General features: G+C 47.2%; 1 protein-coding gene across 1 annotated transcript; it reads left to right on the top strand.

Moving 5' to 3' along the window:
• The first annotated feature begins 459 nt into the window (after positions 1-459).
• On the top strand, positions 460-20646 carry LOC120715657 (ribonuclease inhibitor-like). The gene is made up of 5 exons (XM_040002744.1): positions 460-640; positions 13112-13288; positions 16882-17058; positions 19401-19574; positions 20084-20646. Exons 1-5 carry the CDS (start codon positions 555-557, stop codon positions 20103-20105), a joined length of 636 nt encoding a protein of 211 aa, XP_039858678.1. The 5' UTR covers positions 460-554; the 3' UTR covers positions 20106-20646.
• Positions 20647-22648: the final 2002 nt, after the last annotated feature.

Genomic DNA, 22648 nt, shown 5'->3' with positions numbered 1-22648 from the left:
TCTTCACCTCTGACTCTGCGATCAGATTCTCAGCCCCGGCATCAGCCCGCACTCCCCCCCTGTGCGATACCCCCCCTCGCCCCCCCTCCCCTCCCTCCCCCCCCCCCCCCTCCCTTCCCCCTTCCCTCCCCCCCCTCCCCCTCCCCCCCTCCCTGCTAAGTCCTCCCTCACCTCACCCCTCCCCCCCCGCTCCCCTCCTCCTCTTCCCCCCCACGCCATCTTCCTCCTTCATCTGCAGATTAAAGCCAAACAAAGATTCTGATTAAAAGTCTGCAGGTCTGAGAGAGACTCAATCACTGTGTCATGTCAAACACAGTAAGAGGAGCTGAAGCACAGATGTGAAGAGCAGATGTTCATCAGATTATGATGTCGCTCTGTTTTGTCTTCATATACATTCAGTCTGTGCTTATAATGCAGATTTTCTGCTTTTATATAATAACACATTTTATATTTTCTATGATCACAGACTGACTGACTGTGAACTCTCAGGGACTCACTGTGAAGTTGTGGCCTCAGCTCTGAAGTCCAACCCCTCCCATCTGACAGAGCTGGACATGAGTTGGAACAAGCTGCAGGATTCATCAGTGAAGCTTCTGTGTGCTGGACTGGAGAGTCCAAACTGTCGACTGGAGGCTCTGAGGTGAGTTCACTGACTGCAGCTGTTGTTGTTTTTCTATATTTCAGGTCTTTGATGTTTGAAACTTTCTTTAGTTGCTAAATGTTCAGGATGTGTCTGAAGACAAATGTGTAGAAGTTTGAGTGCTTTCAGAAATGTTTGTCGCGGTCGGGCGGATCACACACAGTGATTCGGCGTGCCCGTGTGGCGTGCTGGTTAGACCCAAGCGCGGCGAAGGCTAGCGGTGGGTTTGGAGCAGACACGCAGTTACTCTAGTAATGATCAGTGCGCGAAGCGTGGCTTCGGAACTGTCGTTACAGACAGAGAGCGAGTGGAGCCGGGAAGAGAAAGAGGATTGAAAGGGATAATCACTCACGGTTGCTGAATCAGGCGGAGACTGACGTCGGCAGAGTTTCGGAGCTCCTGACACGAAGAGAATGATGTCTGAGCGGCGAACAGGTGGGTGGCGTCTCTCTTTTAACCCCGGCCCCGTGATCAGCTGATCACAGCCGATCACCGGCTGACAGGACCCCCCCCTCGAGGACCGGCACCCGACGGGCCAGGACGGCGGCGACGGAAATCCGAGATGAGGGAAGGATCCAAGATGAAGCGGGACGGCACCCAGGAGCGCTCATCAGGGCCGTAGCCAGCCCAGTCCACCAAATACTGGACCCCCCGGCCCCGGGGACGGGAGTCCAAGATCCGACGGACAGTGTAGACAGGACCCCCATCGACGACCCTGGGCGGGGGCGGGGCCCGGGAGGGGGGCGCCAGCGGGGAAGCGACGTGCCGCTTGAGCTGCGCGACGTGGAAAACCGGATGGACCTTCATGGCGGGCGGAAGCCGGAGACGGTAAGCCACGGGGTTGAGCCGGGCAGTGACTTCGTACGGGCCGACGAACCGGGGAGAGAGCTTCTTGGACTCACCGCGCAGCCGCAGGTGCTTTGTGGAGAGCCAGACGCGGTCCCCCGGCTGGAAGGGGTGACCCGGGCGGTGGCGGCGACGATGCTGCCGGGTGTACAGAGCGTTGGCCCGGGAAATGGCAGCCCGCGCCTTGATCCAGGCCCGGCGACAGCAGCGGACCATCCGTTCAGCAGCAGGCACGTCGACCTCCGCTTCCTGATGGCTGAAGATAGGAGGATGAAAGCCATGACAGACCTCAAAGGGCGAGAGGCCGGTGGCGGAAGAGATGTGAAGGTTATGAGACAACTCAGCCCACACCAGGTAACGAGGCCATAGCGACGGTTGGGCGGAGACGAAGCACCGTAAGAAGCGCCCCAACTGTTGATTGGTCCGTTCAACCTGTCCATTGGTCTGAGGGTGATAGCCGGACGAGAGGCTGGGAGACGCTCCAACCAGGCGGCAGAAGGCCTTCCAGAACCTGGCAGTGAACTGGGGCCCCCGATCGGAGACTATGTCCACGGGGAACCCGTGAAGCCGGACGACGTGTTCCAGGAGGAGCTCGGCCGTTCGTTTGGCGGAGGGGAGGCCGGCTAGGGCGACCAGGTGCACCGCCTTGGAAAACCGGTCCACAAAGGTGAGGATGGTGTCAAGACCGTCCACAGATGGGAGGCCGGTAACAAAGTCAAGGCCGACATGGGACCAGGGACGTCTTGGCACAGGGAGAGGATGAAGGTCGCCAGCGGGCGGCTGGGTGGAGGACTTGGCCCGAGCACAGGTGTCACAGGCGGAAACGAAGTCACGGACGTCCCGAGTCATGGAGGGCCACCAGAAGGCACGACGGAGGAGCTGGAGGGTCCTGTCGGGCCCTGGGTGACCAGAGAGCGGGGAGGAGTGAGCCCAGAGCAAGGCCTCCTGACGGCACCGGGATGGCACATAGAGCCTCCCAGCTGGGGTGTCCGGCGGAGGCGGTTCAGTGGCCAGGGCATCCCGGATAGAGTCCTCCAAGGGCCACCTAAGGGGGGCAGCGAAACAATGAGACGGTAGGATGGGTCCAGGGTCTGACGTGAAGTCGTCCTGGGCGAACTGCCTGGAGAGGGCGTCTGCCTTGGTGTTCTTGGAGCCAGGGCGGTAGGCGAGGTGGAAGTTGTATGGTTCGAAGAACAAGGCCCAACGGGCCTGCCTTGGGTTGAGCTGCTTGGCAGAACGAATATGGACCAGGTTCTGGTGATCAGTCCAGATCAGAAATGGTTCTTTCGCTCCCAGGAGCCAATGCCGCCATTCTTCCAGGGCCCACTTGATGGCCAGGAGTTCCCGGTCGCCGACCCCATACCGTCGCTGCGTGTCAGAGAACTTCCTCGAAAAATAGCAGCATGGGTGAAGTTTTCCATCCGGGCCATGTTGAGAGAGGATGGCGCCAGCGCCAACATCGGAGGCATCCACCTCCACCACAAAATCTCCGGCAGGATCAGGGTGGAGCAGGACGGGAGCGGTAGCAAACCGACGGATAAGGTCTCGGAATGCCTGTTTCGCACCAGGGGGGAGGCAGAAGGGCCTGGGCAGGTTAGCCGGTTTAGTGAGGGATGTCAGTGGCGCGACAATGGTGCTGAAATTGCGGATAAAGCGCCGATAAAAATTGGCGAAGCCCAGGAAGCTCTGTAGCTGCTTAAGGCTGGAGGGCTGAGGCCACTGGGTCACGGCTTGGAGCTTTTGCGGGTCCATGGTCAGGCCATTGGAGGAGATGGTGAAGCCCAGGAAGGTAGTGGACCGTTGATGGAAGGCACACTTTTCCAGTTTGCAGAACAGCTGGTACTCGAGCAGCCTGCTTAGCACGGCCCGCACATGGCGAATATGGTCCACTTCGGTGCGGGAGTAGATCAGGATGTCATCCAGATAGGCAAACACCCACCGGCCCAGCATGTCCCGCAAGACATCGTTGATCAGGTGTTGGAAGACAGCAGGGCTGTTGCAGAGGCCGAAGGGCATCACCAGATACTCCCAGTGCCCGTTAGGGGTGATGAAGGCCGTCTTCCATTCGTCCCCTTCTCTAATCCGCACCAAATTGTAAGCGCTGCGTAGGTCTAGTTTGGTGAAGATGCAGGCCTGGGAGAGGGAATCGAGTGCGGTGGATAGCAGAGGAAGAGGATGGCGGTTCTTGACAGTGATTTTATTCAAGCCCCGGTAGTCTATACAGGGGCGAAGCCCGCCGTCTTTCTTCTTTACAAAGAAGAACCCCGCAGCTGCAGGGGAGGTAGAAGGGCGAATGAAGCCCTGTTGGAGAGCCTCAGCGACATACTCCTCCATGGCTTTGTTCTCTGCGGGTGACAGCGAGAACAGGCGACCACGAGGAGGGACCGCTCCCGGGAGGAGCTCGATGGCCATGTCGTAGGAGCGATGAGGAGGGAGAGCAGAGGCTCGCCTCTTACTGAAGGCCTCGGACAGGTCATGGTAAGCCGGAGGGATCTTATCCAGATCGATGGGCTCCGGGGGTGACGCCTCTTCTGGCTTTGAGTCCTGTCCAGTCCGGAAGAGAAGGCAGCGGCGTGAACACCGGGGACCCCAGTCCAGGATCCGGCAGGAAGACCAGGAGACGTGGGGGTCATGTTGACGGAACCAGGGGTATCCGAGGATGAGAGGAGAGGAAGAGGCCGAGACTACTAGAAACCGGATCTCCTCCTGATGATCCCCGACAGACATGCGGACTGGCTGGGTCTGGAACTGGACCGGGTAGGGTTGGAGTGGTCGCCCGTCTACTGAGGTCACCGGGAGGAATCGGTCGACGGAAGTCAATGGGATGCGAAGCCGAGAGGCTAGTTTTTGGTCGATGAAGTTCTCGGCAGCTCCGGTGTCCAGGAGGGCTTCGGATGAGAGCTGTTGGTGTTTCAGGTGGAATGTGACCGGTAACAGAAAACGAGAGGGGTCAGAGGAGTGGGAAGGGCCAGGTGGGACACCCCCGCAGTCTACCTGGCGTCGTCGTTTCCCGGCCGTAGCGGGCACTGGGGACGACGGTGTCGCGCTGATCCACAGTAGGCGCAGAGGCCCTCACGCCAGCGTCTCTCTTTCTCCTCTTTGGGGAGCCCACCCAGCTGCATGGGCTCCTCGCTGGATGTGCTGCTTGGGCTAGCCGTGGCTCCATCAGAGGGGGGAGGAGGCCGCGACGACATGGTCCGCTGAGGCTGGAAGGGTTTGGAGGCCCGAGGGGCATGGTGAGGCCGCGACATCACACGTTGGTCGATCTTCAGGGCAAGGTCCACGGCCTCGTCCAAGGTCTTTGGGGCCTCGCGGCCAGCCATCTCGTCCCTGATGTAATCAGCCAGTCCCTCTAGAAAGATGGAGCGCAGAGAAGCATCTCCCCATTGTAGCTTGGCAGCCAGGGTACGGAATCGGGAGGCGAAGTAACAGACTGGTCGATTGCCCTGGCGTAGATGAAGCAGCTGTGACTCCACTTCCACTTCACTGCTGGGGGGAACGAATGTCTTTTTTAACTCCTCCACAAACAGAGCATAGTCATTACACGCTGCAGATTTATTGTTGTAGAGAGCCGCGGCCCATTCCTGCGCCTGGCCAGACAAGAGAGAGGTTAACATAGCCACTTTTGCACGGGCAGTGGCGTATTTAGTGGGTTGACATTCAAACATCATGTCTAAGGTGGCGAGCAACCCATCAGGCCGGCCGTCTACTCCGTTCCACTTATCTGGCAGTCCAATCCGGGGTTCAGCGCTCACCGGCGCTGGCTGACGTTGCAGCGAGGTGACGGAAGAGGAAAGCTGGAGGACAGTTTCGGTGAGAGACTCCATCTTTGTGCTCATCCGATCCACCACACCGCGAAGATATAATACTTCGGCTTTCAGCCGTTCGAATTCCGCTGGGTCTACATGCGGCTCAGACATCCTGTCGCGGTCGGGCGGATCACACACAGTGATTCGGCGTGCCCGTGTGGCGTGCTGGTTAGACCCAAGCGCGGCGAAGGCTAGCGGTGGGTTTGGAGCAGACACGCAGTTACTCTAGTAATGATCAGTGCGCGAAGCGTGGCTTCGGAACTGTCGTTACAGACAGAGAGCGAGTGGAGCCGGGAAGAGAAAGAGGATTGAAAGGGATAATCACTCACGGTTGCTGAATCAGGCGGAGACTGACGTCGGCAGAGTTTCGGAGCTCCTGACACGAAGAGAATGATGTCTGAGCGGCGAACAGGTGGGTGGCGTCTCTCTTTTAACCCCGGCCCCGTGATCAGCTGATCACAGCCGATCACCGGCTGACAATGTTGTGTCTTTCCGATCGACTGAACAACAGTTTTTCCTTTTGGCTCCAAACAGAAGTGACAGACTTGAGCAGAATTCATTTAAAGGCTGACAGAAGTGGAGTGGTGAAGGGGAGATGTTTGACAGGACAGTGTTTCAGCCTCCACAGGTTCATGTTGTGCTCCATCAGTGAGTGAAGATGAAGTCAGTGCTGATGAGGCTATAGAGTGTGTGAAGGATGTGAATGAGGCTGTTGAAGATCTGATGATAGCAGATAAAAACAGGCTGCAGAGACTTTGAGCTTCTGTGGAAACAGAGAGAGAGAAAGGAAAGACATGAATGTCAAAGCTAATAAAGGTGAAGTTAGGAGCTGTGATGATGTTCATGGTATCAGAAGCTGATCTGTCTGCTACAGAGTGTTGAAATCTCCCAATTCTTTTAATCTTTGGGCTGAAGGAAGGACAGTACTCAGTGTATAAATGCTCAATCAACAATCATTTATTTCCATACAATTCAATACTTATGAGCATTAGAACCATCATGATGGGGAGACCTGCCTGCAGAAGGTCACAGCGAGTCTCAAAATGTTACTCAGCTTCTTATAGTCTCTAGTGGCCCCCACCTAGTCGTAAAAGCCTAAACATTACATCCACCATTTGACCTTAGAACTGAAGAAGCTTCTCGGATGAGAGGTGAAACGTCTTCAAGCAACTTAAAGAAGTCCAGACGCTTTTCTTTGCAAGCTCCTTTGACTACGATGACCTGGATGACTGAGAACCTTCACAGACATAAACATTACATTCTTTCTCTCTTACGGCGCCTAAGTTATGACCTCGGCTCCTTGCTCCTCTGTAAGGTGGGGGTATGGAATGTCTATCTCTTCTGCTTGCAACCTTCTTTTGTGATTCAACAATAAAACATGTCAAGAAACAGTGTAAGACATTCACAGCCGATCAAGGATACAGAGTGATGCACACTTTATCTAATGAACTACAAAATGATTATGTTCTTTTACTCAAGAGTATAATAAGGGCTAAACTACATACACAGCACACCTTCTAAACTAAAGGATAGTATATGTCCTACAGCTGTTATCATAATTCAACTACATTGACTACTGGTCATAAAATAACATATGTTTTACTACTGGCCTGAACAAGAGACGACCCACACAGCTGCTGTGGTGAGGTGTGTTAAAGCAGAGGAACACAGAGCAGCCTAACACAGGCCCAAACATGACAGCAAAGCAGGATTCAGGCTCTGTGAGATGATTTCAAACAGAAGCTGGAGAAGAGAAAGGACTCTGTTGGAATGACTACAGAAAGAAGGCACCTGAGACCAGTCCAAGTGTTTCCATGGAGCTCAGTCTAACATTCATTTATACACTAACATACAGAAGTGAAAACAAATCTGCTTCAAAAGTCTAATCTAATTCCAATAGTTTGTGATGCACTTGAACGCAGCATGAGCAGTTCACTGCCCAACCCCACAGAGACTGTCAGTCTGGACTTTTCTTTATTTCTATTGGCTGTCAGTGAGATTTCAGAGCAATCAGACTGTGGGTCTGTGTATAAAGTATAATTCATGTGCAGTTGCTGAAGTTGTTGTTAGAGTCAAATTGATAAATGTTGTCATTGTGTTACTTAAATTTGTAAGTCTTGGTTTAAACTGTAGGATCAAAAATATTCTTCTGTTTCTGTTGACCTCCCCAGCCTCTTGAACGGTGGGGGAGGCTGTAGTGTTCTATTATAGGGACACATTCTATGTGAGGGTTCTGTTTTCTTGTTTAGTAAACTTCCTGCCGTTGTGATCCTTTTGTGGGCAGGAGGTTCATACAAACGCACCCCCAAACACAAACACACACACACACACACATATGCATACAGATTCACACACACACACACACACACACACACACACACACACACACACACACACACACACACACACACACTAGGGCTGCCACAAATGATTATTTTGATAGTAGACTAGTCACCGATTATTTTTGCGATTAGTCGACTAATCAGATCATCATCCATTGAGCGTAAAACGTACAGCTTATTGCACCAGCAGCATCTGCTCTTATATAACTATCATTAGCTTACAGCTTTAAGGTACTAACTAAAAATAAAGACAAGATGATAGTTTATTAAATTTTAATGAAATCTGCAGATTGTTTCGGTGAAGTTTAATAAACTATTAAATCAGTCTGCTGCCCCTCTGTGGGTCTTCCTTGGTCTCTTGTGTTCTGGGGGCCTCTGGATGTCTGGAGTTTTGATCTCCTCCATACCTGCTTGATACCATAAAGGACGGGGCTGTGGCTCCCCACACTCCCTAGCAGATCATTACATGGAGAAACCTTTGGAATGCAAGCATGCTGATCCACACAGGTATGCACACAGGTGTACACATGGGTATTCACAGACGCGGACTACAGCTTTCTTGGCTGCTGCCTCAAAGCACACTGTGCGCTGTCTATCTTGCGTGCTGCACAATATCGTTTATTATTCAGTAGCTATTGATATCTACTGCTAGCTAGTTTATTGTGATGGTGCTTTTTTAAATTTTTTTATTATGTTGCTCTTTGTTGCTTGCTTTCTCTTGTGGGTTTTTTTTTTTTTTTTTGTCCCGTTTGGATCTTTAGCCATCAGAATTGTTGACAACAATTCTGTCAAGACAAAAAACAAACAAACTATTAAATCAGTCGTCGACGATTTTAATAGTCAACGTAATCGTGACTAGTCGACTAATCGGGGCAGCCCTAACACACACGGACACGCAGTGTTTTAACCTTGTGACCATAGGGGGGTTTTACAATGGAGGGGTGGAGTGCTTGTATTCACTGTGTTCAATAAAAAGGCTGCAAGGAAGGCTGTTCATTTGAAGTTGGCTAGGAGACGGGTGAGGAGCGTTTAGCTCCAAGAGCCTGGTTCAAACCAGCCTCCCTTGCTAGCAAGTAAAAACTGGTTAACGTTGTTCGTCTCTCTTCCTTGCTTCAATGGGCTTGATCAACACCTGCTGATCAAAGCCCATTAATCAAAGCCATTGATCAAAGACCACTGATCAATGGCCCCAAGTACCATTCACAGAGAGTTGGGTAATGGCTAATGCAGAAGAAAAAGAATAAGAAGGCCCTGAGTAAATGTGATTATCCCAGCTGGACTTTTGTCAAAGCTGGGCGCCTAAAGAAAGCTCCAGCCGTTCAGGAGAGAAGGACAACCGCTGTCTCAGCGAAAACCCTTAGTGATCTTGTATGTGTCAGGAGTATCTGAACAGTTGAGATGCATTTTTTGTGGGAGTTCTGTGGTAGGAAGCTTGCTGCTGCGTTTGTGAATGGTGGATAGGGAAGAACCGGGCATCTCAGTGCCGACTTGCTTGAGCGTTTAGTGAAAGGAGGGATAGAAAACATTAGTGTGATGGAAACAGTGAGCATGGAGCTAGTGACAGATTTCCAGCTTGCATTAAATGGTGTTAGGAGGAAAGAGCACAGAGCTGAGCTTGTCCCTGCTACATGGCACTGGCAGGTGGGTGGAGCTACGAAGGACGCTGTAGCTTTCGCTGTTGAAGCTGCAATTTGCTTGGAATCGTGGCTTCTGGGTTCAGCGTTGACGTCCGTCGGCTTTTCGGCTAACTCGCCCAGCCTGTAGGCCCATTTCAGAGCAACGTGAGAGGAGCTGTGAGTTCGGCTGGTGGGCGACCCCCGCTGGTCTTCGCTGAAGCGGCAGCCAGCCAGAGTTACTTCATAACTGAATTTAGCAGAGATAAGACGACTGGATGGATCGACGTGGCAGACCATATGTCGGGTGGCGAGAAAACTGCTAGAGGGTTGTCAGCAGTGTTGGGAAGGTTACTTTTCAAATGTATTCCTCTACAGATTACAGAATACATGCCCCAAAATGTATTCTGTAACCTATTCCGTTACGTTGCTCTTTTTTGCGGATGATGTGGTTCTGTTGCTTCATCGGGTGAGGGCCTCCAGCTTGCACTGGAACGGTTCACAGCAGAGTGTGAAGCAGCGGGAATGAGGATCAGCACCTCCAAATCTGAGGCCATGGTTCTCAGCCGGAAAAGGGTGGAGTGCCCACTCCGGGTCGGGGATGTCGGGGAGTTCCTGCCCCAAGTGGAGGAGTTCAAGTATCTCGGGGTCTTGTTCGCGAGTGATGGGAGAAGGGAGCCGGAGATCGACAGACGGATTGGGGCTGCACCGGTCCGTCGTGGTGAAGAGGGAGCTGAGTGTAAAAGCGAAGCTCTCAATTTACCGGTCGATCTATGTCCCTACCCTCACCTATGGCCACGACCTGTGGGTAGTGACCGAAAGAACGAGATTGCGGATACAAGCGGCAGAAATGAGCTTCCTCCGAAGGGTGGCTGGCCTCTCCCTTAGAGATAGGGTGAGAAGTTCGGCCATCCGGGAGGGGCTCAGAGTAGAGCAGCTGCTGCTCCACATCGAAAGGAGCCAGCTGAGGTGGTTCGGGCATCTGACAAGGATGCCTCTGGGTGAGGTGTTCCAGGCATGTCCCACCGGGAGGAGTCCCCGGGGCAGACCCAGGACACGCTGGAAAGATTATATCTCTCGGCTGGCCTGGGAACGCTTTGGTGTTCCCCCGGATAAGCTGGAGGAGGTGGCTGGGGAGAGGGAGGTCTGGGCCTCTTTGCATAGGCTGCTGTCCCCGTGACCCGGCCTTGGATAAAGCGGATGAAGATGGATGGATGGATGGCTTAAATAAATGATTAGCGGTAATAAAAGCAGAGGGAGGTCAACAGTGATCACTGACTGTTTTAGGAGCTTTTTGAGATCAAATAGAAGAAAATACATAACATTAAACATGTTAACAACACAAAAGCCATATTAAACGCCGACCGCCAGTAGGATTCATCACGTCATCACTTAAAGACCGGATGTAGATGGCAGCCGGAAGGAGCGTGTTTGGAGGCATGGTCCTGCTCCTGAAATTGTGATACATAATCTCCAATAACTCAAATGTTGATTTCATGGGACCTTCGGAAACTTGGCTCAAACCCTCTTCTCCACAGCAGTGGTAACTTTACAAGGCTATAATGTCTTTAAAAAAGATAGTCATCAAGGAAAGGGGGGAGGGGTGTTATTGTACATGAAGGTCTCTCTAAAATGTACAAATAATTTGGCCAAATAAAATCTCTATTGAATGTGTTGGTGTTATAGTGTCACTCTCAGCAGAAATGTCATTTACTGTTTTATGTCTTTATCCCCCGCCTTGGACAAAAGTAGATTTTATGACCAATGTAAGGCACTTCTGAATTGTTGTGACTACAACGATAACGTTATTTAAATGGGAGACTTAAATGTAAATTGGGATACCAAAAGTGACAGAAACTAAAAGAAATTACAGATAATTTTGGACTAACACAAATGATCAGGGATCCCACTAGAATAACAAATCACTCTACAACTCTAATAGACCTGGTGTTTTCTAACAAATGGGACAGAGTGATAAAAACATACAATTATTTGACTGGTTTGTCTGACCACAATTTTTTTTTTTCTAGAAAGCTGACTAAAAAGCGACTGAGAAGTGTCAGTAAGAGTATTGATATAAAAAAACATTTATTCCAAATAGCCAAGAACATGCTGCACCTCAAAGCTGGGGTGTGCAATACAGGAGGCAGTTGCCAACATCGAAATTCATTTTTGAAAACCGAACCTAGCCTCCACCTCTGCCAAAGATCCGAGGAGAGTTAATGACAGCACAGTCAGGGGTTGAAGGAGTTTCAAGAATGAGCTGAACTCACCGGTACCAAGCCAGGTTTCCGTCGGCCCCAATGAGAGAAAAGTCATTTAAAACAAGTCTTATTTTCCAGCAACCTGGTGTTTATCAGGGCCATCCGGAGCGTGGTCACGTTATTGCTAGCTGGAGCACATCCCAATGTACAAAAGTTGCTGTGATTCATGCTGCCTCTGAAGGACCGCACCCAACTCGGAAAAGGTGGAGGCTCAACCGGTAGGTTAAAGTGAGCGTGGAGTCCAACAGGGCGAATCCAGTGTTGACAGAACAATCTGAAGCTTAGGTGGTCTTGGAGAGCAGGGGAAGATGGTAGAGTATCTATGAATGCATAATGATTATCCACATCATGTGAATTTAGGTGAGCCTTGATGCAAGCATGGATACTAGCGCTGGGTATCGTCACTGATTTCTAGAATCAATTCAAATCCGATTCACAAGGTCCCGAATCAATTCGATCCACGATTCGATTCAATCCAATTCGATTCTATTTAAATCAGGGAAATTTTGCATGAGAAAGTCAGAAATATTATGATTCAGATCATGCATCAGTACATTTCTATATTCTTATATCTATAAAAGGAAAGCTGACACTTGCGAGAATTTAGCAAAGGTATGAGCATCACAGCAGAGGCCTTTGTGTCAAAGTAACTGAGGATAAAACAGAAAAACATGAAGGAAATTTTCCTGGCCTGAATTTTATACAAATATTCTGCAGTAGATCAAAAATTAAAGAAAGAGACCCCGACCGTGTCCGTGCCGTTGGGTGAGAAAAGCGACATCTCACTGATTCTGATGCGCGGCTCCGCGCTATGTGTTTACATCTTTGTGCAGAAGCCGTGTTCCTGCTCTCATTTGCTGTTTCAGCTGTTTGGTGTTTGTTGCAATTTTGTGAGATTTAACCTGAGATTCTGGCATTTCGGGCAAAATAAATTAGTATTAAAAAAATCGATTCAGGAATTCAATGAATCAATATCACGTTATCCAAGCTAGAATCGATTTAAATCGATAATCAAAACCCACCCCTAATGGATACCGCCCCGTTTACCTCTTCTGTTTCAACGTTTTCTGTCCCGAAGAGTAAAAGGTAAGCGGCGTAGGCACTCAGAGACATCTGACAGAAACAGGGGGAAAGTTCTCTGAATTCCATTCCAGATCAAATGTTTGGTGATTCAGTGGTCGAAGATTCAGACGAGTTTGACGATCATATACAAGTGACTTGTTGGAATGAAAATGAGCTTGTAGTTTGTCTGCTTTAATAATGTGACTGGAAAAAGGTGTTGGACTTCAAATATGTCCATTTCTTTCACACTTCACCTTTAAAAGTGAAGCCTTGTGGTTCCTGGAAGGAAAAACACGACTTTTTCAAGTCTTTGTCCTGTTTTTATGAGAAATGTACGACTTTAATGTGAAACATTCAGAGTTTTTTCTCTTGTTGTGTTTGTTTGAAGCTGCTTCCTGTTGGCTTCAGCTGTTTGGAGTTTCCATTTTCTAAACTTCTACATTCTGAACCTTCTTCAGCTCTGAACAGATGATGAAACACTGAATGATTTCAAGCACTTTGTCTAATAAACTTACATCTTTCATTCTTTATACAGATTGGGGAGCTGTGGTTTGTCAGAGATCAGCTGTGATTATCTGGCAGCAGCACTGAAGTCCAACCCCTCCCATCTGAAACATTTGGACCTGAGCTCCAACAACAAGCTGCAGGATCCAGGAGTGAAGCATCTGTGTGGTTTTCTGGAGAGTCCAGGATGTGGACTTGAAACTCTGAGGTCAGTCAGCAAGTTTTAGTTGTGCTGAGATGAATATGATGTGAAAGTTGTGCTGACACTAAACTGCAGACATCAGGCTGATATTATACTGATCCACACTGAGGATCTTCATGGTAAAGTCTGTTTTCTTCTTCTCTGGTTTAGTCCATTGACTGTAGCAGAACAATGTTCACATTTCAAACCTTCAAAGAAGAAGAAAAATCCTCCACTTGATAATTCACTGTGAAACTCTTCATTCCACCTTAAAGTCTGTGTGACACTAAAATCCAAAGCAAAATGTGCGTTTGCTTTACAAACAGCAGTCCAACACAAACATACACACATCATCCAAACACAGTCCAACATCCAAATCTCCTCCACTGCCAGCATGAATGATGGGAAAGAGAAGGAGGAGCACTCTGACATTCAGGGTTAGAATGAGTTTCATGAAGCAGACTGTGAAGATCAAAGCTGCATTAGAAAGCTTACATGAATGAATGAGTGGACAGAGATCATCTGAAGCACTTCAAAGGCTTTAAATCAGCACATTTCTCTTTATTCTTTATCAACTCTGTTAGTTTCTCTCAGTTTTCTGTGGAATGAAGCTAACAGCAGGCTAATAAGATGCTGACCAACAGGTTTCTATTAAAGGTTGTAATTTGTATATGAAAATGCTTTGGCTCAGCAGGGATCATCTTACAGGTAGAATACAGCTGCTGGATGGGATTAGCATGTCATAGCTATCTACCAAACTGCTAACTGGGGGATTTCAGGCCATCTATGGATCATTCTTGCTAACTGTTTATTCAGCTTAGGCTCACAGGGCTGCAGCCTGTGCCCTAGCTGTCATAGGGCAAGAGGCGTGGTCCACCTGCACAGGTGAGCAGTCCATCACAGTGTGATGAAGAATCTAATTAAATTCTTCCATCCAAAATCTCGCCATGTTAAAGAATTTGTGGTAGATAACACATTCTTCCACATCCGCAACCAATCTTCCTCTGAGATAGTTATACCTGCTTCTTTTTCCCATCGATGACTGACATATCTTGTTGAGGTCTTTTTCATGGCTGTAAAACCTCTGTATATTTTGCCTATAGTACCACTTATAATGTTCTCACCATAAGCATCCATAAATATTCGGATCACCCCACTAGCATCTGCGTCAAGCATTCTAACTTCCTTCCGGAAGAAGCTCCGAACCTGTAGGTAATGATAAAAATCTTCCCTGCCGATCTCGTAAATCTGACACGTCCTCAAAATTGATCAGCTCCCCATGCTTCACTATCTTACAGATTGCAGTGATTCCATGCCTGGACCACTCCCTGAATTTATGGTCTAACAATGCTGGAAGGAAGCGTGGGAGATACGCTGGCCATCCCAGCAACCCTATTTCCCTATTAAGACCAAAAATTTTAATCACATCCGCCCATTTTTTCAGGGAAAAACTTGCACATAAATTTTGCATCTGATATGCCTGTGGTAAACTCTCAAGAGACCCCAGAACAGACTGTATTGGGAAATCCATCAAGGAAAGCTCAATGTCCTTCCATTTTGCCTCAAACTTAGAGTTACACCAGCACAATAGAGGTATGATCTGGGCTGCCAGATAGTAATCCTCAAAGCACGGTAGAGCCATGCCCCCCCGCTCACCAGGCAGCTGCATTGTTGCATATTTCACTCTCGGCCTTTTATTTCCCCATATGAATCTTGAGCAATTCATATCCCACTCCCTAAATTGTTTTGCTGGAACCTCAACTGGAAGTGCTGCAAACAAATATAGCAGCTTTGGGAGGATATTTATCTTTATCGCTCTAACTCTGCTGCCCAGATCAAGGAGGAGCAGACCCCACCTCTCCAGATCTTCATGTATCTTCTTGTTCACCCGATTATAATTAACTTCATATAACAATGCAGGGTCTTTTGCCAGCAGGATCCCCAAATACTCCATTTGAGATTGGTGCCATCCGAATCTATATCTTGCTACCAATTGTCTTGAGGGATTAAAGAAGAATGTCAAGATTAGAGTTTTTTGAATGTTCAGTCTATAACCAGACAGTCTGCCATATTCTTCCAGTGTTTCCATAAGCAGAGGAATTCCCTCTTCCGGGTTTCCTACCGCTACCAGCACATCGTCTGCATACAGGCAGATTTTATTTTCCACATTCCCCGTTGTAACCCCCTCCAATCGAGTATGTTCTCTGATGCATTGAGCCAACGGCTCAATGAAAAGGTTAAAGAGCAGTGGGCTCAACGGGCAGCCCTGCCTGCAGCCACGTTGTAGTGTTATCCGATTTGAGAGGCTTCCATTAACTTTGATCCTCGCTGTTGGAGACATAAATCATTCTTATACACTGAAAAAACCTGTCAAAGCCCAAATCTCTTCAACACATGAAACAGAAATTCCCACCCGACCGTATCGTATGCCTTTTCCGCATCAAGCCCAATGAGAACTGTTCCAGTTTTCCCTTTAAGTATCTGGTCAATAATATGAATGGCCCTTCTGATATTATCGTGTGTTTGTCTGTTACCAATGATGCCTGTTTGATCCTCCTCTATCAGCGTGGGCATCAATGTACTCAACCTCCTAGCCAAAATCGCGGCAAATAGTTTATAGTCTATATTTAACACGCTAATAGGTCTATAACCTCTGGGGTCAGTTTTATCCTTCCCTGCTTTTGGTATGACAGAGATATACGCCTCGATGGTGGGAGCGCCCCCCCACTCAGAGAGTAATTAAAAGAGGCCTTTAGTAGCGGGATTAAGGGTTCCCTCATCTGCCTATACCACTCTGGTGGGAATCCATCACATCCTGGGCTTTAAAAGTCTTGAGTTTTGAGATCCCAATGTTAATCTCTTCTGCTGATATTTCTCTGATAAGTTTTTCATTCTGCTGCTTACCTATAAATGGTAGATCTAGGCTGGATAAGAAATTCTGAATCCTATGCTCATCTGCTTTATCCGGTTGTGTGTATAGCTCAGTGTAATATTCTCTGACAAACCACAGTCCATCAATCTTTCTTCAAATGCTCTCTGAATTTCTTCAAGTTTATTAGTTATCTTATTTGTTTTTAAATTTCGAACTTTATGAATAGTGTTCTCCTGTTGTTGCCTCCTGAGTCTCCATGATAATAGCCTAGCAGCTTTGGGTCCTGCCTCATACCACCGTTGTCTATTATATTTTAATTTTTTTTTTCAATTTCCTCACTTAAAATTTTGTGGATCTCCTGTTTAACCGGCCTCATCTGCTCCAATACCTGGGGGCACCTCGTAACGGTGTGCAGTTTTTCCAAATTTTCCTGCAAATCTGACAGCTTTTTTGCTCTCACCTTCTTTAGGACTGCACATTTTGCAATAATTTTACCCCTAAGGTATGCCTTAGCCGCATCCCATAAAATTGTAGGATTAACTGTTCCATTGTCATTGAGTTCTAAATATGTTTTTAACTCCTGTCCCATTTCTCTTTTAAACGAGTCATTATTTAACAGACCGGTGTTAAGCCTCCATAAGGTAAACTTCTACATTCTGAACCTTCTTCAGCTCTGAACAGATGATGAAACACTGAATGATTTCAAGCTCTTTGTCTAATAAACTTACATCTTTCGTTCTTTATACAGATTGATGGACTGTGGTTTGTCAGAGATCAGCTGTGATTATCTGGCAGCAGCACTGAAGTCCAACCCCTCCCATCTGAGAGAGCTGAGCCTCAGCTACAACTACAAGCTGCAGGATCCAGGAGTGAAGCATCTGTGTGGTTTCCTGGAGAGTCCAGGATGTAAACTTGAAACTCTGAGGTCAGTCAGCATGTTTTAGTTGTGCTGAGATGAATATGATGTGAAAGTTGTGCTGACACTAAACTGCAGACATCAGGCTGATACTGATCCACACTGAGGATCTTCATGGTAAAGTCTGTTTTCTTCTTCTCTGGTTTAGTCCATTGACTGTAGCAGAACAATGTTCACATTTCAAACCTTCAAAGAAGAAGAAAAATCCTCCACTTGATAATTCACTGTGAAACTCTTCATTGCACCTTAAAGTCTGAGTGACACTGAAATCCAAACCAAAATGTGCGTTTGCTTTACAAACAGCAGTCCAACACAAACATACACACATCATCCAAACACAGTCCAACATCCAAATCTCCTCCACTGCCAGCATGAATGATGGGAAAGAGAAGGAGGAACACTCTGACATTCAGGGTTAGAATGAGTTTCATGAAGCAGACTGTGAAGATCAAAGCTGCATTAGAAAGCTTACATGAATGAATGAGTGGACAGAGATCATCTGAAGCACTTCAAAGGCTTTAAATCAGCACATTTCTCTTTATTCTTTATCAACTCTGTTAGTTTCTCTCAGTTTTCTGTGGAATGAAGCTAACAGCAGGCTAACAAGATGCTGACCAACAGGTTTCTATTAAATGTTGTAATTTGTATATGAAAAAGTGCTTTGGCTCAGCAGGGATCAGCTTACAGGTAGAATACAGCTGCTGGATGGGATTAGCATGTCATAGCTATCTACCAAACTGCTAACTGGGGGATTTCAGGCCATCTATGGATCATTTTTGCTAACTGTTTATTCAGCTTAGGCTCACAGGGCTCCAGCCTGTGACCTAGCTGTCATAGGGCAAGAGGCGTGGTCCACCTGCACAGGTGAGCAGTCCATCACAGGCCCAACAGAGAGAGACAGAGAAGCACTCTCTCACATCCACACCTACAGCCAATTTAGAAGCACCAATGAACCTAAGCAGCATTTCATTGGACTGTGGGAGAACATCCAGCCTCCACAGAAAGGCCAACAAGCTTCAACCTACAACCTTCTTGCTCTAAGGCACTAGTGCGAACCACTTTTCCCATTTCAGCCCAAATCCTGCATCTTCCTGTTTCTGACTCCAGGCCAGCTCCACTAACACTTTCTCATCAGACACTGCCACCTAGTGGAGGAAGTCTTAGTTCCATTTGAAGCTTCAGATTACAGTTAGTTCCTTTACAAAGAGGTGGAGGTGGTGGGGCCACAGCACCATCATCACTGAGTGCCATAGGACACTTAACCTTTGTTTCCATATGCTGGGAACTTCCTGTTGTTCCAAGGAGGACTGGAAAATGTGTGGAAATCTCCCAGTCACTTCCTCACAGCACACTTCAATCATTTCCCTCCCACAGCATCAGGACCAGGGCTTTTTCTCTCTTTGGTCCCACTAAGAGATTTCCACACAAACACCTCATCAGTGGGACTCTCAGAGCTACCAGCCCTTTGCTACAATCACAAAGCTCTTCATTGAAATCAATGATATCAAAGCTGGAATCAAATGAGTCCAAGTCTTCTGCTGATTCAGCATCACATTCATCTTTGCTCCTTGCTCTGCATCCCCACCATGGACTTCATTCCTGTCCAAGCCAGCCTTGAGTGTCCTTTATTCAGCTCATCCTCTGCTTTACTTTTACACCTGATTTTAGCTGCTTTATCTCTCCTTCAACAGGTTTCTGTGCCTCAATCTTTTTCTTCTCTCCCTCATAACAAGACAGCTTCTTCTGCCTGAGAACATGTTGGAGTGATTTACTAATCCAGGGCTGCTTATTGGGGAAAATACTTCCTGTTTCCAAAGTAATCCCCATTTTTCCCAGAAAGAAATGTCAGTAGAAATCGATGATCTAAGTGAGAACATGAGCCTTTAAAAAGTCCCAGTGGGTGCAGTCAGAGCAGTCCCTCAGTCCCAGTATAAGAGTCTTTGGTCCAGACTGGAACAACTGTGTGCCCAGTTTGAGCTCTCTTCAGTGCTGTGACCTGACAGACCCAGAGCGGCCATCACATCACATTTAGAAGCTCCCCTGATGGAGCCACAACACATGTCCAATACTTAGTCTGTCTTGTTGGACCAACTGGAAGAAATGATTCAAGGACTTAGTCACAGAACAGAGATTCAAATCTCCAAAATCCAACTGGCTGCATCAGGACATATAGTCTGAAACTCTGCACAGTTTCCTGTTTGAAGCTGCTTCCTGTTGGCTTCAGCTGTTTGGAGTTTCCATTTTCTAAACTTCTACATTCTGAACCTTCTTCAGCTCTGAACAGATGATGAAACACTGAATGATTTCAAGCTCTTTGTCTAATAAACTTACATCTTTCATTCTTTATACAGATTGGGGGGCTGTGGTTTGTCAGAGATCAGCTGTGATTATCTGGCAGCAGCACTGAAGTCCAACCCCTCCCATCTGAGACAGCTGGACCTGTGGAGAAACAACCTGAGGCATCCAGATGTGAAGCAGCTGTCTGATCTTCAGCAGAGTCCAGACTACAGACTGGAGACTCTGGGGTCAGTAGAGTGATGGAGTGAGTGTGTAGTGCTGTCAGCAGTATTGTACTAAACACAGTCAGTATGAAAGAAAGATGCAGTGTTTCCTGTAAAGCTGCAGCTTCTCAGTGAAGCTGTGAGAGGAGAACGGTGACAGGCTTCAGGATTGGACACAAACACTTCCTGTTTCTGCCTTTTGTGCAGAGCAGATGTTTGGATGGAGTTCCTCCAGTTAACAGCTGGAACCGTCCATCTGGATTGTTGGGGTTCCTACAGAGCTCAGAGTGGACACACCAAGGTTCTTCTAATGAATGAAAGTCCAAACTCAAACTAGGAGGGAAAAACATTTTCATCAACTTCAATAAAAATCCAAAGATTAGAGAAAGTGAAGCAACAATGAGTCCTAGTACAGTCCCAGCACTGACGTCCCTGCTGCTCTTTATACTGGATGTGCTGCATCACTGACAGCTGAGGAAGAGTCTCTGGAAACACTCGTTTATCTCCTCTGCTCTTCCTTCTTCTCTCTGCAGGTGGAACAATAGTTTTTGGTAAACAGGACGGTGTGTTGCTGAGAGAGGAGCAGCTGTGTCCTGATGATCCAGAATGGATGAAGCAGCAGCAGCCTGTGTGTAGAGACGCTCTGACTGGGCCATGTTACTGGGAGGTGGAGAGGAGAGCTTCATCCAGCAGTGACTGACAGAGGAATGAAGTGCAGATGACTGTCAGTGCTGCAGAGTGAACTGTTCTGAGAACAGCTCCACTGTCAGACACAATGTAGAGTCCAGCATCAGCCCTGTGTGTCCCTCTGGATCTGACAGAGGATCATCAGTGTATCTGGACTGCTCTGCTGCTGCTCTGTCCTTCTACAGTCTCTGCACAGTCTCTGTCTCACTCTGGCTTCAGACCCTCCTGGATCAAACTCACCTGGCAAGGCTTTCAAACACCTTTGAATAGTAAACATCATGTTTTTATAACATAAATTTAATATTTTCATGTATGTGTGCAGTTTGAGGCTCAGTGGATGAATCGTGCTTAATGTTTAACCCTTTAAAGCCAGTCGGAGCGGGCACGCTCTGTTTTGCGTAACTATATTAAAATCCCAGTAGCACTGCAACCACGTAAGCTAGCGCAATAATTTTTTTTGCATATGAAACCGGAGGAGTTGTACTTACATCTTATGCCATCAGCTTGTCCTAGGTCACGGTTTCCTTCCACATAAAGCTTTGCAAAAACTGCATAAAAAGCACTTGCAGCAACTAAAACATAATATTCCAGAAACACGCTTTGCTGATCCGATCAGCTGTTTGTAACACTTCCTACGTTGGAATAGACGTCAGCGCGAACTATGGCATGTCCGCCATTACCTGCCCGAAACCGGAAGTGACGTCATTTTCACGGAAACGTAGTTTTGTTTTTTATTTTTTTGTTTTTTTTACTATCAGGGCCTCATGAGCCTATACTGGTGTGTTTAAAAGTTATCTTTGACTTTATGACTTTCTGTGTCATTTCTGGGATGCTGAGGACTCATATTGCACTGCTGGAAATAGTTTATTTTGATGCATATGCTGCTTTTTTTGCAAATTTGCAGTATAATATTTATTTTCGTTTTTCCTGCAGTATATAAAAATTGGTGTATTTCAAAAACAAAACTATGAAGACACTCAAAATAAATTTCCTGTGGTGGGAAACTATTTTGTGCAACTTTTTTGTATTTACAGTTTTGAAGGATAAGCCTCTTAAATTTCTCTAACTAGAAATATATGTTAAAAAATAAAAACGATTTTAAATTTTTTTTTGTAGTTTATTGCACTTTTTTTTTGCAATTTATGTAATTACTATGCACTTAATGCAGACATATTATTAAAATCTGGGTTATAATGGTTGTATTGATGTATAGCTCTGGCGGACTTGGTTCTATCGTAGGTCTTAAATGTGGATACTAATGATCAATAAATGTGCTTATTGGAATCAAAGGAATGGCTCCGACTGAATCTGTTCCTGCTTTTCTGTCATGTGGATTCGATCCACACCTCCAGCTTCTGCCCTCCACCTCACATTAGTCGCCCAGCACAGCAGCTTTCCCATTAAAGCTCACTTTTCCCACCTTTAAAGGAGCCTCAGACACACCTGGAAACACGGATCAGAGAAGTGAGACAAGATGAAGAACAGCTGGGAGAAAAGACGTCATGAGCTTCTCGTCTGTGACTGAAACCTTTGAATCAGATTCATTTTTAATCTATGCTGTTAAACTGGGCAGTGATGCAGCTTTGAACACAAGAGACTCACCGTTGACCTTGAGACAATGACCCCGTGACTTTTCCTCCAGCACCACCCTCAGTCCACAAACAGCATGTGACTGATTAACTGATCAGATCAGATAGTCCAGAAGTTTCACAGACTCGATGCTGCACTCTCATCATCATCATCATCAACTTTATTTATAAAGCACTTTAAAACAACCACAGCTGACAAAGTGCTATACATTGGAACTGTAAAATAAAATTACATGAGATATAAGTAAAAACCAAATAAAAGAAGAATAAAATCATTAATTAAATAACTACTTCAATTAAAAGAGAAACTAAGTCTCACTGAGGTTAAAAGCCAAGGAATAAAAGTGGGTTTTAAGACGTGATTTTAGAGGACAGTGAAGGGGCCTCTCTAACGTGCATGGGCAAATTATTCCATAATTTAGGAGCCACGATAGAGAAGGCCCCGCCCCCTCTGAGCTTCCTCCTGGATCTCGGTACCTCCAGGAGCAGCTGGTCAGCTGACCTGAGAGACCGACAGGGTGTGTGGAGATGAAGAAGCTCAGAGAGGTAAGGCGGGGCAAGACTGTGAAGGCATTTAAAAACAAACATAAGAATTTTAAAATGAACTCTAAAAGACACAGGCAGCCAGTGCAGAGAGGCCAGCACGGGGGTTATATGCTCTCTTTTTTGAGTTCCTGTTAGGAGTCGTGCAGCCGCATTTTGAACCAGCTGCAGACGTGAGAGCAATGACTGACTGACCCCCACATAAAGTGAGTTACAGTCGTCCAGGCGGGAAGAAATAAAAGCATGGATCACTGTTTCAAGGTGCTGCCTCGAAAGAAA

The sequence above is a fragment of the Simochromis diagramma genome, unplaced genomic scaffold (genome assembly GCF_900408965.1).
Source record: "Simochromis diagramma unplaced genomic scaffold, fSimDia1.1 OVJJ01000783.1, whole genome shotgun sequence".
Lineage (NCBI taxonomy): Eukaryota > Metazoa > Chordata > Actinopteri > Cichliformes > Cichlidae > Simochromis > Simochromis diagramma.
The sequence above is the reverse complement of the archived record's forward strand: the minus strand, read 5'-3'. Positions and strand labels throughout refer to the sequence as shown.